Genomic DNA, 23,849 nt, shown 5'->3' with positions numbered 1-23,849 from the left:
AACGTGCAATCAATGTGAGATTATTGACAACTAACGTTATTCGTCAAATGAGAGAGCGCGGCCGCGGAGATAGATAACTAATCAGGGATAGGGAGCTCGCGTCGCGGGCGTCAGAGCTCGCGCTTGATGCCCTTTCAGCTCTTCAAAATTGCATAATGATCATTCTGAATCTGTGACAAATTATTTTACAATCATGTGACGTGAGAACAATGCAATATTTCTCCAAATATGCGCAATTTTTTGACTAAAAGCCCAAACGGAACGGACACTGATGTTCAGTGAAGCGATGTGAACAACACAAAAACCGCAGCAGATGTGAGTGAATTCATTCGTGTTGATAATCTATTCACAATATAACGTTAAATTGGCCGAATGGTGAGAGAAGTACGTTTTAGTTTCACTAGCACTGATGTGAAGCTCCGTTAAAGCATATCACTGCAATGACGGACACTGACCGGGAATTCACAGTATAATAACTGAACGGCGCTTGTCATCATAAATCGATTAGGTGTTTTGCAACTTCAGTGTAATGATTTAATGCAACTTCAGGAACGTTTACTGCTTTCTTACCTTCGAGAGATAGATAACTGATGTGTGATGATGATCATTGATCACTGAAGCAGCTCCTGTTAGCAAGTGCTTTCGGTGTGAGAGCGGAACATTTTCCAGCCGCGCCAGCCGTATTGATTGGCCGGACTTGTGACTCCCAACAAATCAGATGGTCGATGGGCGGGGCTTAGTCTAGGACACAGAGCAGTGCGCTCTGACTGAGGTGGCTGGATCAGTGCCAGATCGCGCATTTAAAAAAAAAAAAAAATTATCGGCAAATCGGTTTTTAAAATGGCCGATACCGATAACAATAAAAATGCTTAATATCGGCGCCGATAATCGGCCACGCCGATAATCGGTCGACCCCTAGTTTATTGTCTTCAAAACGTCTATATCTGCATATTACAGCGATCTCTGTGTTAGCTTTGTGTGTAGCTGCTATCAGTGACGTCCTTGAAGGTCACATGATTATCGCTCTTCTTCATGTTCCATATAGAGTATTAGTGTGCATATAGCGCCCTCAGGCTATTGGTTTGAATTGAAAACACAGCACATCTCAGTAAGAAGCGCTCATAATGATTACATCGACGCATTTGGGTATAAATTCAATAAATATTATTCCTGTCTATAGAAATATGATGTGAATCTATGAGAATATATCAATATTTCTCCAAGTCTGCAAATTTTTTGAGCTAAAAGCCCTGAGGGACGTTGTTTTGTGAAGCACTGTCATGACGACAGCACAGAGTTTTTTTTATGAATGGACCAGCTGACGCTCATAATTCATATTAAAGGTATCGACTCATTTTTTCATTTCATAACTCCTGACACAAATTAAGACATAACTGTCACTATAAGTTTCTCAGAATACAATAGTTGTCAAATACTGAAACTTGAGTCTTATATCTTTTTAATGATGTATAGTTTGTCAAGATATAACATTAAATCTGATAACTTTGAACTAAATAAATTAAAAAAACGCTTCAGTGCGCCGACGCACTGGTGAAGCTTAACAGGTTAACAGGATTTCAGTTTTCCCAGCATTAAGCTGTAAGAAGTTATCAGACATCCATGTTTTAAGTTCCTGAAGGCAGGAGATAACAGAAGCGGGTGGACAAGCTGAGTTGGGGTTAATCGTGAAATAAATTTGAATATCATCAGCGTAACTAAGAAAGTTGAGACCATGCCGTCTGATGATCTGGCCTAGTGGCAGCAAATAAATGAGAAATAGAAGAGGACCAAGTACAGAACTTTGAGGTATACCATGAGAAATAGTGACAGTATGGGATCGATTCTCACCTATCCTAACAAATTGCTGTCTATTCAATAGATATGAAGTGAACCACCGAAGAGCCGCACCAGCGATACCTATTGAAGACAGTCGAGAAAGAAGTGTAGAGTGGCACACAGTGTCAAATGCTGCACTGAGGTCAAGAAGAACCAGGATATTATGTGCACCAGAATCAGAAGCCAGAAGAAGATCATTCAGCACTTTTAAAAGAGCTGTTTCTGTGCTGTGATATGGACGGAAACCAGATTGTAGTGGTTTAAATAGATTATGTCCCTCTAAGTGTTACTGCAGTTGTGCCGCAACTACCTTCTCAAGTAGCTTGCCAACGAAAGCGAGGTTCGATATTGGTCTATAGCTGTTCTGAATGGCGTTGTCGAGGCCGGACTTCTTGAGAACTGGAGTGATGGCTGCTACTAGGGATGCACCGATACCGGTATCTGGTATCGGCCTCGATACCACATTTTCTAAAGTACTCGTACTCGTTAAAAGTCCCTCGATACTGGGGACCGATACCACGGTCTGAGAAATGTATATGTTTGAGCGGCGTGTAAGGGGTTAATCACAGGCGCCGAGTGCCCGCCTCCAGGCACGCCCCCGCAGCTCAGAGCGGGGAGAAGGCGAGGCGAGACGAAACATGTCAGCCGTGTGGAACTATTTCAAAGTGAATGAAGACGACAAAACAAAGGCGGACTGCAAATTGTGCTCAGCGAAATTGTCCAGAGGAGGCTCAAAAGGTAGCGCATTTAACACAAGTAATTTAATCAAGCACCTAAAATCCCAACACGACAACGAGTACAAAGAGTTTACCCACGCTTCTAAACCAACACAACCCACGCTGCAGCAAACTCTTTCAAGACGAGAGAAAATGTCCAGAGACAATCCACGTGCTGTGAAAATAACACAGGCAATTATCGAGTACATTGCATTGAGTGACCAGCCACTCTCGGAGGTAGAAAATGTGGGATTCCTGCGTCTCCTCCATGTTCAGGAGCCCAGATATGATGTCCCAAGCCGCCGCTACATGACTGACACGGAGCTGCCTAAACTACACGACTCCGTGAAAAAACATATCCACAGCCTACTGCAAGCCTCCTCTGCGTTTAGTTTCACCACGGATATTTGGACAAGCAGTGTTAGCCCCGTGTCGCTAATTAGTCTAACCTCCCAGTGGATAGACGAGAGTTTCATGCCGCAACGAGCCATATTACATGCGAAACAATTCCGCGGCTCGCACACCAGCCAGGCTATAGCGCATGTGTTTGAGGAAATGCTCCAGACATGGGGTATACCTAAAACATCAGTACATGTTGTGCTTCGAGATAATGCCAAAAACATGATTAAAGCCATGAATGACGCAGGGCTCCCAAGTCTGCCGTGTGTCGCGCACACGCTCCAACTGGCTGTTCACAAGGGCTTATTAGCACAGAGGAGCATAGCAGATGCTATAGCAGTGGGGCGGAAAATAATTGGGCATTTTAAACATTCCGCCTTAGCCTACTCCCGCCTCGAGGACATTCAGGGACAGCTCAACCAGCCAATAAAGAGACTGCAGCAGGACGTACAGACGCGCTGGAACAGCACGTATTACATGCTCCAGTCCCTCATTGAGCAAAAGCGAGTGCTGGGGGTGTATGTGTCCGAGCATGAACTCCCTGACTATCTCACCGCTCACCAATGGGCTCTTATGGAGAAGACTGTTGCCATCCTCGCCCCCTTTGAGGAACTAACTAAAAAAGTGAGCAGCTACGACGCACTAGCCTCTGATGTCATCCCAGCTGTGACTGTGCTAGTGAGACTTCTAAACAGAGAAACAGACGAGGACCACGGCGTCAAGACAATGAAAGCAACCTTACTGGCAGCTGTCAAGAAGCGCTTCAGTGACGTCGAGACCAACCCACTGTACTTCCATCTCCACCATACTTGACCCAAGGTAAAGTCTGTGTGCTATAGGTATTCAATGATAAACTACAGTACTAAATGTAAGATTAATTTCCATCTGAAATATTATATTATATTTTTGTAACTAAAATACACAAATACAAATGTATGCAATATATATAATATGAAATATATTTCCCTTATTACTACCAGAAAGCCAAATGGCTGGCATTTGTGACAGTGGTTTAGGGGAAACAAAAATCTGTCCTATTTTTCCACATATTAATACATTCATGAATTTTGTTCAGGTATAAAGATCGCTTCTTCTCCAACAATGCTCCGGAGGCCAAGCTGCACCTGAAGCAGGAGCTGCAGATGATGTCCAGAGCTGAGGCAGAGGGGAGTCGGGCAGAAGCTGCAGAACCTCCTGCTAAACTGTTCCTCAAGGCCCAGGCCAGCACTAGCAGCAGTCTGGACACTGTATTTGAAGAAATCGCTAAGGAGCAGCCCCAGGCAGCACAGCCGCTGGCAGCAGGTGCTGCCATTGAGCTCAACACATACCTCGGAGAGGCCCCAAGCCCTCGTGAAGACAGTCCTCTGAAGTACTGGGGTGTCAACAAAATCAGGTTCCCCACTTTGGCTAAAATGGCCCATAAATACCTCTCAGCCCCATGTAGCAGTGTGGAAAGTGAAAGGCTTTTTAGCTCAGTGTCACACATTATAGATGAAAACAGAAACAGGCTGACTGCTGATAATGCAGAAAAGCTACTTTTCTTAAAAAAAAACCTGCCACTCACTTTTTCTAAATAGGCTCCATTAAGTGAGTCGTCTTAGACTTGATGTTAATACCTACCTCAGTTGCACTGACTGCCACAGTTCTATGTTGGTGGATGTTGTTAGTTTATTCAAATATTGTGCACTAAATAGCAAAGATGTTTATTAATGCCCCTTGTGTCGTCCAAAGCGGCAGAGTTTACAACAAACTGAAAAAAATACTTGAGTTGCACTGTCACTGTTTAAATTTTTTTAAATAATTAGTTATTCTGTAATATGTTGCATACAACATGCTTTTCATTTTAAATAAATGTTCTTAATTCCAAACTAGTCCCTTGTTTTTTTGTTAAATTATATGACTAAAGCTGTTACCTGTAAATTTAAATCATGTTTTTTTTATTAAGTACTCGGTATCGGCGAGTACTGAAATGCAAGTACTCGTACTCGTTTTCCAAAAAAGTGGTATCGGTGCATCCCTAGCTGCTACTTTCAGATTAAGCGGGACATATGCAGTGCAAGAGATCTGTTAATAATGTGAGTAATAGGATGAATAAGTGAAGGCAAAAGAGTTTTTAGAAGATATGTTGGAATAGGATTGAGTGTACAAGAGGTAGAATTAGATTTGATAATCAGTTTTTCAACCACAGATGTATTTGTGAGTATGGATGTATATGGAGTTGAATGGGGAGTGGCAGTAGAAGAGAAAGATTGATAAATGTTATAATTTTTTTTTAGGAAAAAAGACAGAGCTTTCACAGAGATCAGCAGACCCAGCAATAGCTACAGAGGATGGTTTGACTAGTTTGTTTATCTCAGAGAAAAGAGCTTTAGGTTTGCACTTAGCTTTGTTGATAACAGTAGAAAGATAGTTAGAGCGTGCAATGTTAAGTGCTTCTTTATATTTCAGTACTGAATCAGAGAAAGCCATGGCATGGACAAGAAGGGAAGATTTTTTGTGAAGTCTTTCAAGACGCTTACATTTTGTTTTCAGAACTCTAAGCTCAGTAGTGAACCAAGGAGATGAATGGGTAGACGGGACAGTTCTAGTTATTAATGGAGCAAGATCATCCAAGACATTACCAATAGATTTATCATAGGTTGAAACTATCTCATCAGGACTCAGGAGATTGAGTGCGGAAGGAAGAGCAGAGACAGCAATAGCAGCAGAGAAATTGTCAACAGTTATAGATCTCAGGTTCCGGTAAGATATGGTAGTTTTAGTTTTTGGTTTTACAAGGGGAAGTGAGAAGTCAAAGACAATTAGTTTATGATCAGAGATGCCCAGATTATGACCCTGAACATGCACACTGTCAATACAAACAGTACAGAGCAAATCAAGAGTATGAGAGTGAGAATGTGTTGGAAAATCAATATGCTGAGATACTTCAAAATAATCCAAAACAGAAAAAAAGTATTTTTCAGCAGTACAATCAGAATCAACATGTATTTTAAAGTCACCTAGCATCATGATTCTATCATGCCGGGCGAAAGCAAGAGTGAGAAGTTCAGTCAGATCAGGGCAAAAATTTAGATTATTTCTAGGAGGTCTATAAATCAACAAAATCAGAAGCGGAGCGGGGCCAGCGAGTTGAAGTGATAGACATTCAAAACTAGAAGCATCAAGAATGTCATATTTAGTCACTTAATAATTGTTCTTAAAAATCACCGCCAGACCACCACCTCTGCCACTAAGTCGAGGTTTTGTCAGATAACTATATCCAGGAGGAGTTAAAAGGTTCAATTCAATGAAATCAGGTGTTTGCCAGGTTTCAGTCAGAAACAATAGATCCAGGTCTCTCTCAGTTGTAATTTCATTCAGGAGTGTACCCTTGCCAGTCAGGGAACGAGTGTTCAACAGAGCACAGTTGTGTCGATGGGGAACATGCGTTGGTGAGTAGACTGCATCTCTGGTTAGTGGTATGAGAGTCCTGGCGCGGTGGAGAGTCACATCATTATGGTAACTATGGTTACGTTTCGATCTCGGCAACAGGATCACAGGTATTGATAGAAAGGAGTCATGTCATAAAACCATCGACGTTTAGCAGACCGATGGATATAACGTGCACGACGTGCAATTACGAGAGTAGTACATAAGTCAAATGTGGAGGTTTCCAGTCGGGATGGATGATTTAGGTTATGCAGTTGCAATTAAGTGTAGTTTAAATCCATACCGTAAATGAGAAGCAGAAAAAGCCCAACAAAGCCCAGGGCCAGCAGTCTCAATGCCGGAGAGTTATTAAAAGCAAAATACATCTCTTTGCAGTTTAAGACAGCACTCACAGAAAGCCGAATGGCCACCCACGTTACAACAACACCACGTTAGCCAAACCCAGCTGATGTTAAGTGAAATCCACAAAACTAAACAGCTCGCTAAACAAGTGGAAACTTGCTTACCGGCTGCATCAGATGTTATGGGACTCACGGATATGCAGAGGTAGAGGGCTCGCGGGAAAAAGTAAAGCGAGGCCACCACGTCAGCCAGACCCGAAAGAGCAGAACCACAAGGAAACACTGCTCAATGAACAAGAGGAAACTTATCTACCGAGAGTGCAGAGTGGTTAAGCCGAGACAGTGGGCAGAGGGATCGCGGGGATTTCACAAAGTGAGACGCTGAACAGAAGTTTGCAGAGATTGTCCGAAGAATGTCATAGGGACTTCAGAAGATGTAAGTTAGTGCGTAAGTCCAATATTACATAGCAGTTCAGGAAGCTTCACTCAAACATCCAACACTGTTCCATTAAGTCCAGATTTAATGTCCCGAGAAGGCAGATCCAGAAGCTCTTTCCCAATGACAGGTTATCCAGATTATTTATCCAGTTTTAATGTCCCGAGAAAACATCCAGAATCAGATGCTCCGGCGACAGAAGTGTCGCCCAGAAGCAAACAACACGATGACATTAACAGTAGAAGATGAAACGTAACAAACAAACGAATAACAAAACAAAACAACGATTAACGATGAGAAGCAGCAGCCATTTCGCACACAACGTACTATCACCGGAAGTGACGATTTAGTGGTCTCACACCCCCAAAAGGTGTAACCTCTGAATGCAAATTTCCCTTGTTAGAAGATGTTTCCATGTGAAAGAGGTCTGTCTATATAATGGAATGTAGCAAGGGGTTCGTGGCCTTCTGTTACTCAGATGAGCCATGATGTTGAGGACCTCAAAGAATTCAGCATCATTTAATCCAGAGCTTTTGATGTTTTGTATTGATTATCTTTGAATTGATTATGTAATTGTCAGATGAAATAACGAGAGAATACATATTCAAATGTATTGCATTTAGCATTGCCGCGAGAAAAGGACAGTAACACGTAAAGACCTTCCGCGCTGGTCGGATGCCGGTTTTGGGCCTATCGAGCGAGAGCTTACAAAAGTGGTGACTCCGACGTGATCTCGCAACACAGGCGAGCAACGTCCTTTCTAGGGCTGGGCTCGATTTTTCGATTAATCGTTTTTTAAAATGTGGTCGATTCAAAATCGATTCTCAAACGCCACGAATCAATTTTTCTCCATATTTATTTATCTATTACCCAAAAGCCAGTATTAGTTTTCCTTCACTGTTCATAGGCTTGCAAACTCCATTTTATAGTTAATGCTGTGAGATTTTATGTTTGTTTTATCTTAATCATAAAATAACCTCAACTAGTGCAGCACGAGTAATCATATCGCAATTGCGATGTCAAGCCTACGCAATTATATGACGCAAAATGCTGCGATTTTTTATGAAATAAACAAATTTGGGCTGTTAACGCAATTAATGCAGCATCTGTTAATTTTTGTCATCCTTTGGCTAGTGTTACATAATCCCGCTCTTATTCATGCAAATGTTTTTAAACCATTCATGCGCGACAAGACAAAAAAGAGCTCGCTGCCTGTGAATGTCCTGACTGTGACACACAGAAAGACTTGCGCTGATATTGTGCGTGCGCACAAGACAGCCCAAAATAGTTCTCTTTCGCGCTTGCACGAACAATAACACACACAATTATGCCAAAATGTCTTTTTGTCGAGTATCTTAACATAAGAGCAGTCTTATGATGAACGTGAAGAGTTGTGACTCGTGAGAGAATGAGGCGCGTGTGAGATCCGCGTCTCTGTCAGCAGCGGCTGGTCTTAAAGGGACAGTACACAGTAACCACTAATTATCTCTGTTGTTAAAGTTAATCAAAGAACAAAGGGAACACTCACTGCTCTTGACTAAAGAACTTTTGTAACTTTAATAAGGATTAGTCTATATATACAGTGGGTACGGAAAGTATTCAGACCCCCTTAAATTTTTCACTCTTTGTTATATTTGCAGCCATTTGCTAAAATCATTTAAGTTCATTTTTTTCCTCATTATTGTACACACAGCACCCCATATTGAAAGAAAAACACAAAATTGTTGACATTTTTGCACATTTATTAAAAAAGAAAAACTGAAATATCACATGGTCCTAAGTATTCAGACCCTTTGCTCGGTATTTAGTAGAAGCACCCTTTTGACCTAATACAGCCATGAGTCTTTTTGGGAAAGATGCAACAAGTTTTTCACACCTGGATTTGGGTATCCTCTGCCATTCCTCCTTGCAGATCCTCTCCAGTTCTGTCAGGTTGGATGGTAAACGTTGGTGGACAGCCATTTTCAGGTCTCTCCAGAGATGCTCAATTGGGTTTAAGTCAGGGCTCTGGCTGGGCCATTCAAGAACAGTCACAGAGTTGTTGTGAAGCCACTCCTTCATTATTTTAGCTGTGTGCTTAGGGTCATTGTCTTGTTGGAAGGTGAACCTTCGGCCCAGTCTGAGGTCCAGAGCACTCTGGAGAAGGTTTTCGTCCAGGATATCCCTGAACTTGGCAAAATTCATCTTTCCCTCGATTGCAACCAGTCGTCCTGTCCCTGCAGCTGAAAAACACCCCCACAGCATGATGCTGCCACCACCATGCTTCACTGTTGAGACTGTATTGGACAGGTGATGAGCAGTGCCTGGTTTTCTCCACACATACCGCTTAGAATTAAGGCCAAAAAGTTATATCTTGGTCTCATCAGACCAGTGAATCTTATTTATCACCATCTTGGAGTCCTTCAGGTGTGCTTTCATGTGTCTTGCACTGAGGAGAGGCTTCCGTCGGGCCACTCTGCCATAAAGCCCCGACTGGTGGATGGCTGCAGTGATGGTTGACTTACTACAACTTTCTCCCATCTCCCAACTGCAACTCTGGAGCTCAGCCACAGTGATCTTTGGGTTCTTCTTTACCTCTCTCACCAAGGCTCTTCTCCCCCGATAGCTCAGTTTGGCCGGACGGCCAGCTCTAGGAAGGGTTCTGGTCGTCCCAAACGTCTTCCATTTAAGGATTATGGAGGCCACTGTGCTCTTAGGAAACTTCAGTGCAGCAGAATTTTTTTTGTAACCATGGCCAGATATGTGCCTTGCCACAATTCTGTCTCTGAGCTCTTCAGGCAGTTCCTTTGACCTCATGATTCTCATTTGCTCTGACATGCACTGTGAGCTGTAAGGTCTTATATAGACAGGTGTGTGGCTTTCCTAATCAAGTCCAATCAGTATAATCAAACACAGCTGGACTCAAATTAAGGTGTAGAACCATCTCAAGGATGATCAGACGAAATGGACAGCACCTGAGTTAAATATATGAGTGTCACAGCAAAGGGTCTGAATACTTAGGACCATGTGATATTTTAGTTTTTCTTTTTTAATAAATGTGCAAAAATGTCAACAATTCTGTGTTTTTCTGTCAATATGGGGTGCTGTGTGTACAATAATGAGGGGAAAAAATTAACTTAAATGATTTTAGCAAATGGCTGCAATATAACAAAAAGTGAAAAATGTAAGGGGGTCTGAATACTTTCCGTACCCACTGTAATTTATAATTAATGCAGCGCAGACTGTTTGATAATTTTATTCAATTTCTACATATGTCCTACCTGTTAGACAGGAAGGGCACAGGTAAATATGATTCTGTTTTAATGTACCCAAGTGTACCTAAAATAAAAAGAGTTTAATATACAGGTTTGTAGCTCTTAATATCTTTTTTATTAACTAACTACTTGTAAACTTATGTTCACTTTTTTTGTATTTAAAAAAAAATATATATATATAGGATTTGTATTAAATATATATTCATTGAGTCGAATCGAATTGAGAGCTTGTGAATCGAAATCGAATCTAATTGTAACATCTGAATCGATACCCAGCCCTAGTCCTTTCCAGCAAAGTATTTGGATTTAAAAATCAACATGAGGTTTGAACATCTTCTCTTTCTTCCGGCGTTGTGGTAAGTCAATTCTTTTAATTTTATCGGAAAACATGTAATTGGATAAACGAAAAGACAAGTCGATGCATTTGTTTATGAAAAGCAAGGTTGAGAAAAACAGGATGATGTGATGCATAGGTTCATGTTTGCAATGATTCTGTTTGGATTTTCAAATTTGTAGTTGTGCTTAACACATTGTGCTCATAGAACACACTTTATAGTTGTTTGTGCTACTAAAATGTGCACTAGGACTGGGACGGTATGGATTTTTTCTTACCGCGGTTGAAAAATTTCCGCGGTATAGCGGTAAACCGCTTTAAACCTCAAACACCCCCCAACATTTTTTTTTTTTGCGGTGATGATGGTGAGGAGCTCAGACCCGCGGTAAGCGTCACGTGACCGCGGTATTGCGGTAATGCGGTAACCGTCCCAGCCCTAATGTGCACATAGGCTAGTTAAGTTTATTCTTTAAAACACATGATTGCTTTACTTAAGTGTTGTATGAAACACTTAGGTAAAAGGTTGTAGATGCCATGCATGCTAGGCCATGTATCTTGTGTAAACTGGATTAAAGGATAATTCCGGTATTTAACACCTTTAACACCATCAACAAACACCACTAACCACTCGGTGAGTTGCACAGTTTTGAAAACGAACGTTAAGGGTTGCTTTAAGGACATGTTCGTGCATGCCCATAGACAGCCACTCTGAAGCGGTCAAAGGCGATTCTAAAAGAGTCAAAAAGTCGAGACAGGACCCATCGTCAAAATTTCTGTGTCCACCACTCTAGTTCATCCATAACAAACTACAAAATAGACTCAATGTGTTAAATACCGGAATTATCCTTTAAATATCAAGTGTGTTTGTTGAATTTGTTTGTCTCCTTGGTGGAAACTCTGCTAATTTTTATATAGCTGCAGTAAAACCATAACAGGAGCATAGGATTGCCATGTGGCTACAATGTAAATCACAAGACAATGAAATCTAAAAAGAGAAACAGCAAACGAGCATCTCATCAATCCTGAAACAAAAACCTTTTCATATTCAACGTTCCAGAGACGCGTCAGAGAACGTAGTAACTCTGAACTTTGAACAAAAATAATTTGCAGAGTAAAGGCCATTGCACACCGAGTCCGAAATTTTCGTATGCGTTTTTTCGTGTTCGTCAGCCTTAAAATTCGTCACGCACAGAAACCTTGCACACTGAGTCCGATGCGTATTTATTAAACCTTTGCGGAAAAAACGGATTCCACAAAATGGATTCGTCAAGGGTAGCAGTGGGCATGATTTTGTTGCCCTCTTTCTTCTTAAAAAGAGAAAAAGAAAGAGGAAATATTGGGTCCACCCAATACTGAGATTGCGCCGAGAGGAAGGAGAGTTTCACCTCCTTATCAAGGAGTTGCGAAATTATCCCGAGCGATTCAAAATTTACCTCAGAATGTCAGTGGAACAGTTTGATGCTTTGCTAGCGATACTGGAGCCACATATTAAAAACAAGACCACCAATTTCCGTGAACCAATCGATCCTGAACAGAGACTGGCACTCTGGCAGTATGTCTAAGGTATGGGCGCGCGCGCGCACACACACACACACAAGCAGGCGGCCGGCGGAAGCGCTGGGCAGACAGAACAGCTGTTTACAGGTTATATTTTATACCCAAATAAATAATACATGATTAGTGATCGAATTGGCTGCTAAATCCATTGTGGATTTTGTCGTTCGCTTTTAGTTGTACGGTGGCTCTGAATTGTGAAAAAACCTCTCAAAATACTGGCTGTGGATGCGAAAAACGCAGAAAATCGAACCCGATCCGAATTTTTTTATTACGGACGAAAGTTTCGTAGACAGTGTGCAAGCGTGATTGACATAACGTGAGGTCGATTTTTTTTTTTAACGTGCGAAAATTTCGGATGCGAATTTCGGACTCAGTGTGCAATGGCCTTAATTCAGAATAAATTCAAACGTAAGAATTTATCATTTCTTACGTTTGAATTTATTCTGAATTACTCTGCAAATTATTTTTCCCAAGTAAAAACGGATTTGTATATTTCCACAAGTTTGCATCAGAGATTAGTGACGACTAATACCTGGTATCAAATTCAAGTGTGCTTGGATGAGGAGAAGTTATTTTCCGTCTAGAATCAGCAAATGCTGTTTGATCAACCTAGATTTGGGTGCGTCTAATTACCTCTAATTTAATGTTACTTTAGATAAGTGTACGTGGAATGCCACGAGCTTGGCCAAACCACATTCTGAAATAAATCCACATTCAAACCAAAATATCTGACTTCCTATTGGTCAGAGCTAATGACTGCAAATTAGAACGTTGTCCTGCTCGATGAGACCAATATACGTACTTATTTTTGTAATTGTGGGTAAAACTAACATTTTAACATTGTGTCAAAAACATTTTGAAAGTGACACACTTCCTGCTACCAGTTGGTGGCGCTATAACTTTGACTCACAATAGTCACATCCATGTGATCGGCCTCTTACAACGAACACACTGCTGAAGTTTCATCAAGATCAGATAATGTATGCAGAAGTTATAACACACTTCATGTTTGCATTATTCGCCATAAATTCATTTCCTCGCCACGGCCAACTTCGCCCTTTCAGGGCTTGGGCCCTAATTATAAGAGCAGTCTCTCCTAACAGACAAATTCCCCACACCCCACACACACACAGAGACAGAGAGAGAGAGAGAAAATTCTCAAAAATATCACATTCAAACCAAAATATCTCACTTCCTGTTTGTCAGGGCTTATGACAATAAATTAGAAAGTTGTCCAGCTTAATGAGAACAATATACATAACGATTTTTGTGACTCTACTTAAAACTAAGCCCCCATTTTTGACTAAAGGTGGCGCTACTGAGCCCCTCACCACGCCCGTTTCTGAAACTTTTCACATGTCTACTGGCTAATAAATATGATGTGTCTGTCGAGTTTCATGCAATTTCAAGTATGTGAAGAGTCTCAAAAGCATCCGAAAAGAATATTAAAGTTTGATGCGTTGCCACGGCAACAGTATCTAAGATATCAATAATCCTTTCACAGGTCTACATCTGCCGTGTGTCTACATTATACACAAAGTTTGAAGCAAATCGGGTAAAAATAAGAGAGTGATTTCAAAGCATTTTGAAAGTGACACACTTCCTGCTGCCAGTTGGTGGCGCTATAACTTTGACTCACAATAGTCACATCCATGTGTTCGGCCTCTTACAACGAACACACTGCAGAAGTTTCATCAAGATCAGTTAATGCCACGGTTGTCAAACTGGGGTACGCGTACCCCCAGGGGTACGTGGACTGATTTCAGGGGGTACGCGAATTGCCGGTAATCTTGACAACCGCACCACCGCGGTGGCTGAGTAGTACCGGCGGTGGTTTGCCCAAAAAAATGAATGCTGTTTTACATTAATATTATGACACACAAAGCTTTGTTTACAAAATAAATAATAGATTAGCAATTAAATGTTATATCGCAGCCATGGAAAAGTTTGAATTCATGACGAATGAGAGAGTTGTGCGTGAGCCCATAAACTTAAGCTTTTTCGGCTTTGAATTCTGGTTTGCAATCTGGTCATCCGATTATTAGCGAATTAAAAAATATTCCATTAGTTATTCCTTATAGAGAGCTTGAACCGTCTACTTTTAAACAAAACAATTCAAAACGAAAATAAACCGACTAGCATATGCATGCAATCCGTACGAAGTGTGCATTTCTCTAGGCGCGTTCACTGCGAAGATGACGAGTCAGCATCGTCAACAACTAACTAACACTGACACAAAAAAACAAACACTTTATTAATAAACTATTCAAATGTCTCATTGCTATATTTGACACATTCATTACTTTTGCCGGCTCTTTGTGACAGCTGTTATGTGCGTTATTGGCAGCGTCACCCTCTGGTTACATGAACTCGTCACCACCGCATCAGCACCAGAACATGGAGATTTTATTTTAGAGAATGATTGCACAACAGACATTAGAACATTAGATATTCTATAATTAAATCAACTAATCGAATATTCAAAAATCGTGACTCATCCCTGCATGGAATCTCTTTTTTCTTTTCCCATATCTTCACTCGCGTCTCACCCATTTCCAAAGGGGATTATAAACGTTTCTTCCTTTGTTCGCTTTTAGGTCGATTATTTTTATATTCTTTAGCTGTGTTAGGACAGATAGCCTACATTTTTACTAGTACGTCAAATTCTTTTTAACACAGTTTGTGCTTGTTATTAGACATATGATAATTGGTAAGGCGCATCAAGTTCATTTGTAAAGCACGTTTCACACGCGCGGGTGATTTTAGTTTGGCTTTCTCTGGCAGCGCGCAAACATAGCCTAAATGCCATATCAGTGGCTAAATGCCCTTGTGGAAGATAGAATTCGCTCTTCATACCTTTTACAAGTAGAAAACATGAAGATATCAGAAAATAGATCGATGGTCTCTTGCCTGCTCGTGTCCCACATCCCTCTCAAAGAGCAGAGCGGTAGGCTGTATCACGCGTCTTTGTGTGGAAAATTTAACGAAAGTTTTTATTTATTTATTTTTAAATAGATTCAACTTTATTATATTATGTAAGTTACCAGTATTTACTGATATTTATTTCAATGCTTTACAGGTTTTAGTGTGTTGTTTCTTTGTTTCTCTAACAACCTTCTTTGTTTCCTTCTTGTTTCTCTAACAACCCCCCGACCACCGCAACACCGCCGGTATTTGGGTCCATTACTACCACGGTGGTAAAAAACTGCCACCGTCACAGCCCTATTTGTATCATATGTTGACTTTTGATTCGATTTGTATCATATGTTTATGATTCTATTCACTATTCTCGACAAAATTGATCAAAATAAATAAATAAAAAATAAAAAAAACTTGTTAACAATTGGTGGTGTTGGGGGTACTCCGGAAGATCTATAATGTCTCGGGGGGTACATGCCTGTTAAAAGTTTGGGAACCACTGAGTTAATGTATGCAGAAGTTATAACACACTTCCTGTTTCCATTATTCGCCATCAATTCGTTTCCTCGCCACGGCCAAACCGTTCGAGATATCAAAAATCCCCTGGCAATTTTTCATCCTCAATGCCTTGACTTCATGCACACTGAGTTTGGTGGTGACCGGGTGAATTTCCTAGGAGAAGTGTTTCAAATTCCTGAGCATGCATTTCCAAACAACCTTAAATAGTCTAATTCCTTTTGGGCTGGCGTAAAACTTAGAGCACGAAAGTTGTTCGGCCCGATGAGATCTATATGTGTACCGAGTTTCATATTATTACATGCAAGCGTGTTTGATTTATGGACAAGTGTTCGGATCCCGTTCCAGGGGGCGCTGTCGAGCCCCCCTGCCACGCCCGGATACCAGCTTCAGCCCGGCCCTGATGGCCGCGGGTTCTGACCCGTGTGCAAAGTTTCAAGAGTTTTTGAGCATGTTAAGGGCCTCAAAAGTGCCTGAATAGTCGTAAGAAAAATAACAATAATAATAATAATAATAAATATAGCTGCGAGCAGCGATTGCGGGCCTTGGGCCCTCCATCACTGCTCGCAGCTATATTTATATACATATATATATATATATATATATATATATATATAGAGAGAGAGAGAGAGAGAGAGAGAGAGTATATATATATATATATATATATATATATATATATATATAGAGAGAGAGAGAAAGAGAGAGTATATATATATATATTCTTTTCCCCCCTATTTTTAATATATATTATTATATATATATATATATATATATATATATATATATATATAATATATATTATTACATTTTTGGGATGCTAAACTATTGTTTATTATAGGCTTTGTACTTCACTCACGTTCCAATATTGAAGGGAAAAATTATCCTCTTCACATGCGCAAAAATGTGCTTGGAAACATCACAGTTGAGCGGTGCTTACTGTGAATGTACGAATTGTACTACTGACTATTTAGAGCAGTGTAATTTTTATATGTTAGGTTGACCATTTTATTATTATATTTTATTAAGGCTGTAATAAACAGGCTGAGATGTCAAGATTGCAATGCTGGAATGTGTGTGTGTGTGTGTGTGTGTTCATGTTTTTCTATCCCGGTGGGGACTTCAACCTGAATGCACACAGACTCATGGGGACTCGTGTCACAGTGGGGACCTAAATAGAGGTCCCCATGGGTAAACAAGCTTATAAATCATACAGAATGAGTTTTTTTTGGAAATGTAAAAGTGCAGAAAGTTTTCTGTGATGGGTAGGTTTAGGAGTAGGGTTAGTGTAAGGAGATATAATATACAGTTTGTACAGTATAAAAACCATTAAGTCAATGGAGAGTCCCCACAAAGATAGTAAACCGTGTGTGTGTGTGTGTGTGTGGCGTGGGCACGATTGAACAGTTGACACATAAAAACATACTCCGTCATTATACAGGACGACATTCAAACTGCAAAGTGTTAACTTATATTTGTGTACAGTCGCAATAAAACACAACATTGTGCTTTTGTAAAATAATTTCAAGCAATCCACCCCCCGAAAGGCGCTAATTTTAAAATTAAACTAAAATGCTCACGGCTGCATTTATAACGGTGCGCGTCCACGGCGAGGAATGAGCAGAACAGAGTGAACGTTTTTCAGCTAATTCCTACTTCCATAGGAATTCATTTGAAACGCTCGCTCAACCACTATCAATGTCCGTGGGGACGAACATATTTTACCTTCGTTTTTAAGTTGGCGATTCAAAAGCCCCCAGCGGTGTCACACGTCGATTAACCGGTGGTAAAATATTCTCACCGTCACATACCTAGGGACCGTTCGGTATTTATGGAAGGGGCCACCGGAGGAAAATAGGGGAGGGTCATGTATTTTTATTCTTTGTTGAGGGGAGGGTCATCCAACTTTTTTTAGTCTCGAGGGAGGGTCACCCAACTTTTATATTCATGAAAACAGCAACATTTCAAAGTGGCTTGTTTGGTGATATTTTTTTCCATTTAGCTCCATGTTGATCTCGCGTTATCAGCCCCCCTTCGATATCAGATGGGTCTGACCCAACAAAAATCCAGTTTGGCGCTGTTTGACAGTGCGCGCGCACTTCAGTTCGCGCTTAGAAAAAGTGCATCATGTCAGAACAGAATGCCAAAGAAATGTTTACCCGGCAAAGCTTTAAAGCACGAGCAAATAATGAACTTTTGTGATTGCGAATAAGTGCACAGTGTCCTGTGAGTGATGTGAACGTACGTCGAGTTTTACAGTATTGGGACTGAGGCCCAGATCTGCAACTGATAGAATGTGCGCGATACTACCATATTTTAATTTCCAGTGTTATAGACGTGACATTTGCAGTCAAAACTTGAAATATAAATTCTCAGAAAATGCATTTAATACCAATATTTTGAAACGTCTGAAAGGAGTCAAGACATTAGAAAAATATCAGTCTACACATGCGTTTTATATTTAATATGAGGGAAATACACATATGATGTGACACAAAAAATCTTTAACTTTTAGGTGGCAAAATATGTTTTAGTAATTCTATCAATTACACTGTGCAAACCAAAAGATATATACCCACCGGATGAATAAAGATCGGCCTACACAGAACATAAAATATTATTTTTATTTTATTTTTCGTGTTCGCATTAAATGTGAAAAAAAAAAAAAAAATGTTACGGGCGTGACAGTTCTCCATTACGGACATGACTGCTCTGAAAGCGACTTTAAAAATGTCACAGAGACCTCAAACACAAAGCCTTTCTTTAAAGTGAATTTCGTTTTTTTATTAATTGTATCTTAATTTTAATCAATGTTTCATCTGGATTTTAAGAAGTAAATATAGTAGAAAAACGATAATGACAGGAGGCGCGGGCGAGTGAACTGGACTTGTCTCATAAATGAACCGAAACTCAGCGTAGGGTAGCCTATGCTACTTGCCTCACAGACCTGAGAAATATATAGAAAGCTTGAAATGTCTACTTTTAAACAGAACAATTCAAAACGAAGGAAAACAGACTGCTTTCTGCTTATGAAATGTGCATTTCTCTCTGGCACGTTCTGAGAAGATCGCGACGCATCGTCAACTTCATCTTTGCAGTCGACACAGAAAACACTTGTTTATTAATAAACAATTAAAATGTATCCTTGCTATATTTTACGAAAGCGGGGCACAAAGTAACGCTTTTTTTGTGTAAATCTACTTATGGTTCAGAGTAGCCTATTTATTTTTTTCCCACATTAATTTCCCACGTCTACCACAATTATGTGTTTTTGTTTTATTAATACAGTATATACTTTTTTTCTTGATATAGGCCTACCCCGAAAGAATGGAAGTGAAATGCGACAACATGCCCCATAGGTGGGGTACATTGTAACATGTGTGGGGCACATTGTAACATAACATATGACAGCTTAAAATGTTATCTGATCTAATAAAAAATATATACAAAACAAACTAAAATATTTTCTGAATAAAATACATTTAAAAAACTTTTTCATATAAAATAATGGCAATTTTTAATAATTAAATATAAACTCATTTTGAGTTTTGACTACGAACACATGAAAACACAGCTATACAACATAGTTCAAAACAAATAAATAATTTGTAATTTCTGAACATTGACTCTCAGTCTTTATAAATCTTTTTCTCATGTTTTCTCAATAAAATTAATAAAAGTATAGAATATAATAGCATATTTCTAATAGGGGCACATTGTAACGCAGTGTTACAACATGCCCCCGCCTGCACAACTGGGATTTAAACCCTGCTAGTGTCTTCTGCTGGTTAGCGAAGCATTAAATAACTATCTTAACTGTTAAATAACATCTTAGAGATTAAAATATCAGATTTGTCTTATTTTAAATAAACACAAAAAATAGAGAGGAAAAATTAACTTAAGTAAGAAATTTACTTTTGCTATGGTTTAATAAATGTCTATGGATATCTTCCCCAAAAAAATTATTTTGGCGGATTTTTTTATATAGTGTTGATATGGCAACTAGTAAATACACAAAGTTTCGTCATCCAAGCATGTGCGGAAGTGTTTAAAACAAGCGTGTTACAACTAGCCCCGTGTACGGTTGTGCCCCGCGCTCCCCTATCATTAGCCTACTTTTGCCGGTTCTTTGTGACAGCTTTTAGATGCTTTGTTGGCAGCGCCACCCACATGTTGAACGAGTCACACCGCATCAGCACCGAAAACATGATTTTTTTTTTTCAAATATAAATCCAAAAATCATGATACGAAACGAATCGTAGGTTTGGTCTATCGTTACAGCCCTAGTAAGATGAGAAAGCAAGAGTTTATGGTTTAAAAACAAACAAACAATGGCTATCATCTTTGCCAAGCGCAAACCAGTACAGAAGTAGGCTAATCAATAAATTATCGGGGAGGGTCGTGCCTTTTTTCACAATCATTTTGGAGGGTCATAGAAAAATTTATTGCTGGCTAAGGGAGGGTCATGTCTTTTTTGACAACAGATCTCAAAACTCCTCCGGTGGCCCCTTAAATAAAAAACGAACAGTCCCCTAGTATATTTTTTTATAGAAACAATAGGCCTACCTGATTTTGAACACAAGAGGGCAGTATAGCCCTATGTATGACTTGACTTTTATGGGACTAAATAGTACAATTACTATTTTTAAACTTAATTCTTAAATTAAAAAAAAAAAAAGAATAAAATGGGTTTAGTTGTGATATTTGTATACTTTTATATAGAAAAAAATGGTGTATAATTACATTTTTATAAGATATGAGGCTTTTAGTGTTTCCTTTTTGTACATTACTTTAATCCCTCGCCATAGCAAAACCGTTTGAGATATTTATTATCCGTTCACAATTTAGCATCTTTAATGTATTTTCATCATGTTGAAAAAGTTTGTTGTGATTAAAATAAACCACTTAAAGCCCATGTTGCAGGTTAGAATACCCAGTAAGCCAATGTATAGAAAAATAATGTAGGAACTAGATTTAAATATAAACACATACTTATAAAACGCTATTTAGGCTTCTGGAGTCGTTTTTGTGAGAAAATTTTACTTCCGCATTTGAAAACCGCCGAACCGGAAGTGACGCAACATGAGGTAGAGCGGTCAAAGTAAACAATAGGAAAGCAATGGATCGCAATGACAGCTCGGAAAGCTGGGGGAATTGTAGCCTAAATGTTTACTCGTATGATATATATAATTCATATAATTGATATATATGATGATATCATATAATTATGAGCCTGATATGAAGCCAAGTGAGCAGGACAGGCCAGGGTTAGACAGAACAACGGTGAGTTGTGGTGTGAGGAGAACAGGGCAAGAGAACAGTGTTAGCTTATAGATGTATTCACGTTAGCCTGATGATATGTATAACACTATGCTCAGATCACAATACTGTAGAGATTATTATCATCATGTATCAGGCAATAGCAAAGCTAGTATTTAGACCCTTACCTGCATGTGCTGTGTGTGTCAGCCATTAGGAGACAGTTTCCAGAGGAAGAGGGACTTTATAAAGGCTTTGAATTGACCCATTTGGTGACGATGAATACAAAAAATTATCACAATCACAACTGTCTTACTGTATAAAAACTTTATATGTAGAAACAGCCAACACAAACATTAAAGTCGGTTTGTACAGATTGAAAATGAATTATAGAACATAATATATCATATTTATAATAATAATAATAAGTGTTGGCTGCAGACTAATAACAAACACATAAATGCATTACAAGTTTATGTAGGATATGTTAATGAATTAAATTAAGACAAGGCACATTTTGTAAAACAGATGTACAATATGTGATCTCTGACGGATCCGTGAGCGTCATGTTTCCCGCCGGCGGCCGAACCACATGCTGACGGGCCGCGGACCGTCACCGGGCGACCCGATGAAGGAGCCGGGACAGTGTCCACATATCGCCGGGATTATAATCATTCGGTCTATAGTGAACGCTACACACTACCGCGTTATTCAAAGCAGAAGCAGAAGTGAAGTCCCGTCTCTTACCCTGCACAAAACGCACACAGGCACGGAAGATCGCACCGTCCTTTTTCTTATTCGGAAACCTGTGGACTCGATGCCCTGACAGGCCATAATTCACAATCATTTACCACGACGATGATTCATTGAAATACAATAAGCACCGAAAACACACTGAATCATGACCGCTCCAACTGAATACCAACCTACTCCGCACTGAGCGAACGCAGAGCCGGCGAACGACTACCTCATGTGGCGTCATATGACGCGATGGTGAAAAAAAGCGTTTTTTCAACACGGTCAAGGAAACGGTCACGTTTTCTATTAAATTTGTGCCCTTATGTCTTGCAAAACAATTTTTAATCCTGCATTTACTTTTCATATGGTATTTTCATACAAGGTTATATTAATAAAAAAAAATAAAAAAAACCTGCAACATGGGCTTTAAGAGGAGTGGATAAAAATTCAGAGGCTAATTTTGAAAAGAAATCCACATTCAAACCAAAATATCTGACTTCCTGCTGGTCGGAGCTAAAGACTGTAAATTAGAAAGTTGTCCGGCTCGATGAAACCAATATACTTACTCATTTTTGTAAATGTACGTAAAACTAACCCCCCCACTTTTGACAAAAGCATTTTGAAAGTGACACACTTCCTGCAGCCAGTTGGTGGCGCTATAAGTTTGATTCACAATAGTCACATCCATGTGATCGGCCTCTTACAACGAACACACTGCTTAAGTTTCATTAAGATCAGGCTTTGAACGATTACGTAATTGTGGCATCCGTAATCGCGATTAGAAATTCGATTAATTGTGCAGCCCTAGTTCATTCCTACTTCCATAGCAAATAATGGAAAACCCTCGCTCTGCTCCGAAGCATTATCAATGTCCGTGCGGACGGGAGTATTTTACTTTCATATTAGCGATTTAAAAGCCCTCGCCGGTGTCACACATCGATTAACCGGTGGGAAAATATCCTCAGTCACATACCTAATATATATTTATATATAAATATAATTTTTATATATAAATATTTTATATACAAAAAAGCACGGCCTTGGAGATTTATTTATCATTTAATGCAGAACAAATGAATGAAATGGTTAAGCTCTTTTCACTGTAACAGACAGACAGCCACACACACACAAACACAGAGAGAGTGAGACCCCCTCCTCCTCCTCACCACACACACACAGACACCCCCCTCCCCTCCCCACACAGACACACACACACAGAATGGCAGAGGGCACTCTCTCTGTCAGAGAAAATCCACATTCAAACCAAAATATCTGACTTCCTGTTGATCCGAGCTAATGACTGTAAATTAGAAAGTTGTCCGGTTCGACGAGAACAATATATGTGTCGAGTTTTGTAACTGTGAGTAAAACGGACTAAGTTATAACACACATTTTGTTTATCTTTTCTCGCCATAAATTTGTTTCCTCGCCACGGCCAAACCGTTCGAGATATCAAAAATCCGCTGGCAATTTATCATCCTCAATGTCTTGACTTCATGCTGACCGAGTTTGGTGGCAATTCGATCAATTCCCAAGGAGAAGTATATCGAAATCCAGGGGCATGCGTTTCCAAACAACCCATAATAGCCGACTATCTGTTGGGCTGGCGTAAAACTTAGAGCACGAAAGTTGTTCAAGCCGATGAGATCTATATGTGTACCGAGTTTCATATTATTACATGCAAGCGTGTTTGATTTATGGACAAGTGTTCGAATCCCATTCCAGGGGGCGCTGTCGAGCCCCCCTGCCACGCCCGGGTACCAGCTTCAGCCTGGCTCTAATGGCTGCGGGTTCTGACCTGTGTGCAAAGTTTCAAGAGTTTCCGAGCATGTTAAGGCCCCAAAAGCCCCTGAAACCATGAAAACCAAGTATTCTCACTCAAAGAAAAATATCTCCCCCCCCTCTCCCTCTCCCTCTCACAGAGAGAGAGAAAATTCTTCGAAACATCCGCATTCAAACCAAAATATCTGACTTCCTGTTGGTCGGAGGTAATGGATGTAAATTAGAAAGTTGTCCGGCTCGACAAGAACAATATACGTACTGAGTTTTAACATTGTAGATAAAAGTATAGACCTAACTCCCCCTCTTTTGTCAAAAGGTGGCGCTACTGAGCCCCTG

General features: G+C 40.0%; 2 protein-coding genes across 5 annotated transcripts in view; one reads left to right on the top strand and one right to left on the bottom strand.

Annotated features, from left to right (window-relative positions):
• Positions 1–23,849, bottom strand: part of timmdc1 (translocase of inner mitochondrial membrane domain containing 1) — a 99,871-nt gene that overhangs the window by 61,732 nt on the left and 14,290 nt on the right. The window lies entirely within an intron of this gene.
• On the top strand, positions 982–4,283 carry LOC309495610 (zinc finger BED domain-containing protein 4-like). Its single transcript, XM_082165434.1, has 2 exons — positions 982–2,897; positions 3,117–4,283. Exons 1-2 carry the CDS (start codon positions 2,475–2,477, stop codon positions 3,762–3,764), a joined length of 1,071 nt encoding a protein of 356 aa, XP_082021560.1. The 5' UTR covers positions 982–2,474; the 3' UTR covers positions 3,765–4,283.

The sequence above is a fragment of the Leuciscus leuciscus genome (genome assembly GCF_965113295.1).
Source record: "Leuciscus leuciscus genome assembly, chromosome: 3".
NCBI lineage: Eukaryota > Metazoa > Chordata > Actinopteri > Cypriniformes > Leuciscidae > Leuciscus > Leuciscus leuciscus.
This window is presented reverse-complemented; position numbering and strand designations above follow the sequence as displayed.

Coding starts and splice junctions, on each gene's coding strand:
- LOC309495610 (XM_082165434.1), top strand. CDS start 2,475: ATGTCAGCCGTGTGGAACTATTTCAAAGTGAATGAAGACGACAAAACA. Junction 2,898..3,116: donor TGCCTAAACTACACGACTCC/GTGAAAAAACAT, acceptor GAAATGCTCCAG/ACATGGGGTATACCTAAAAC.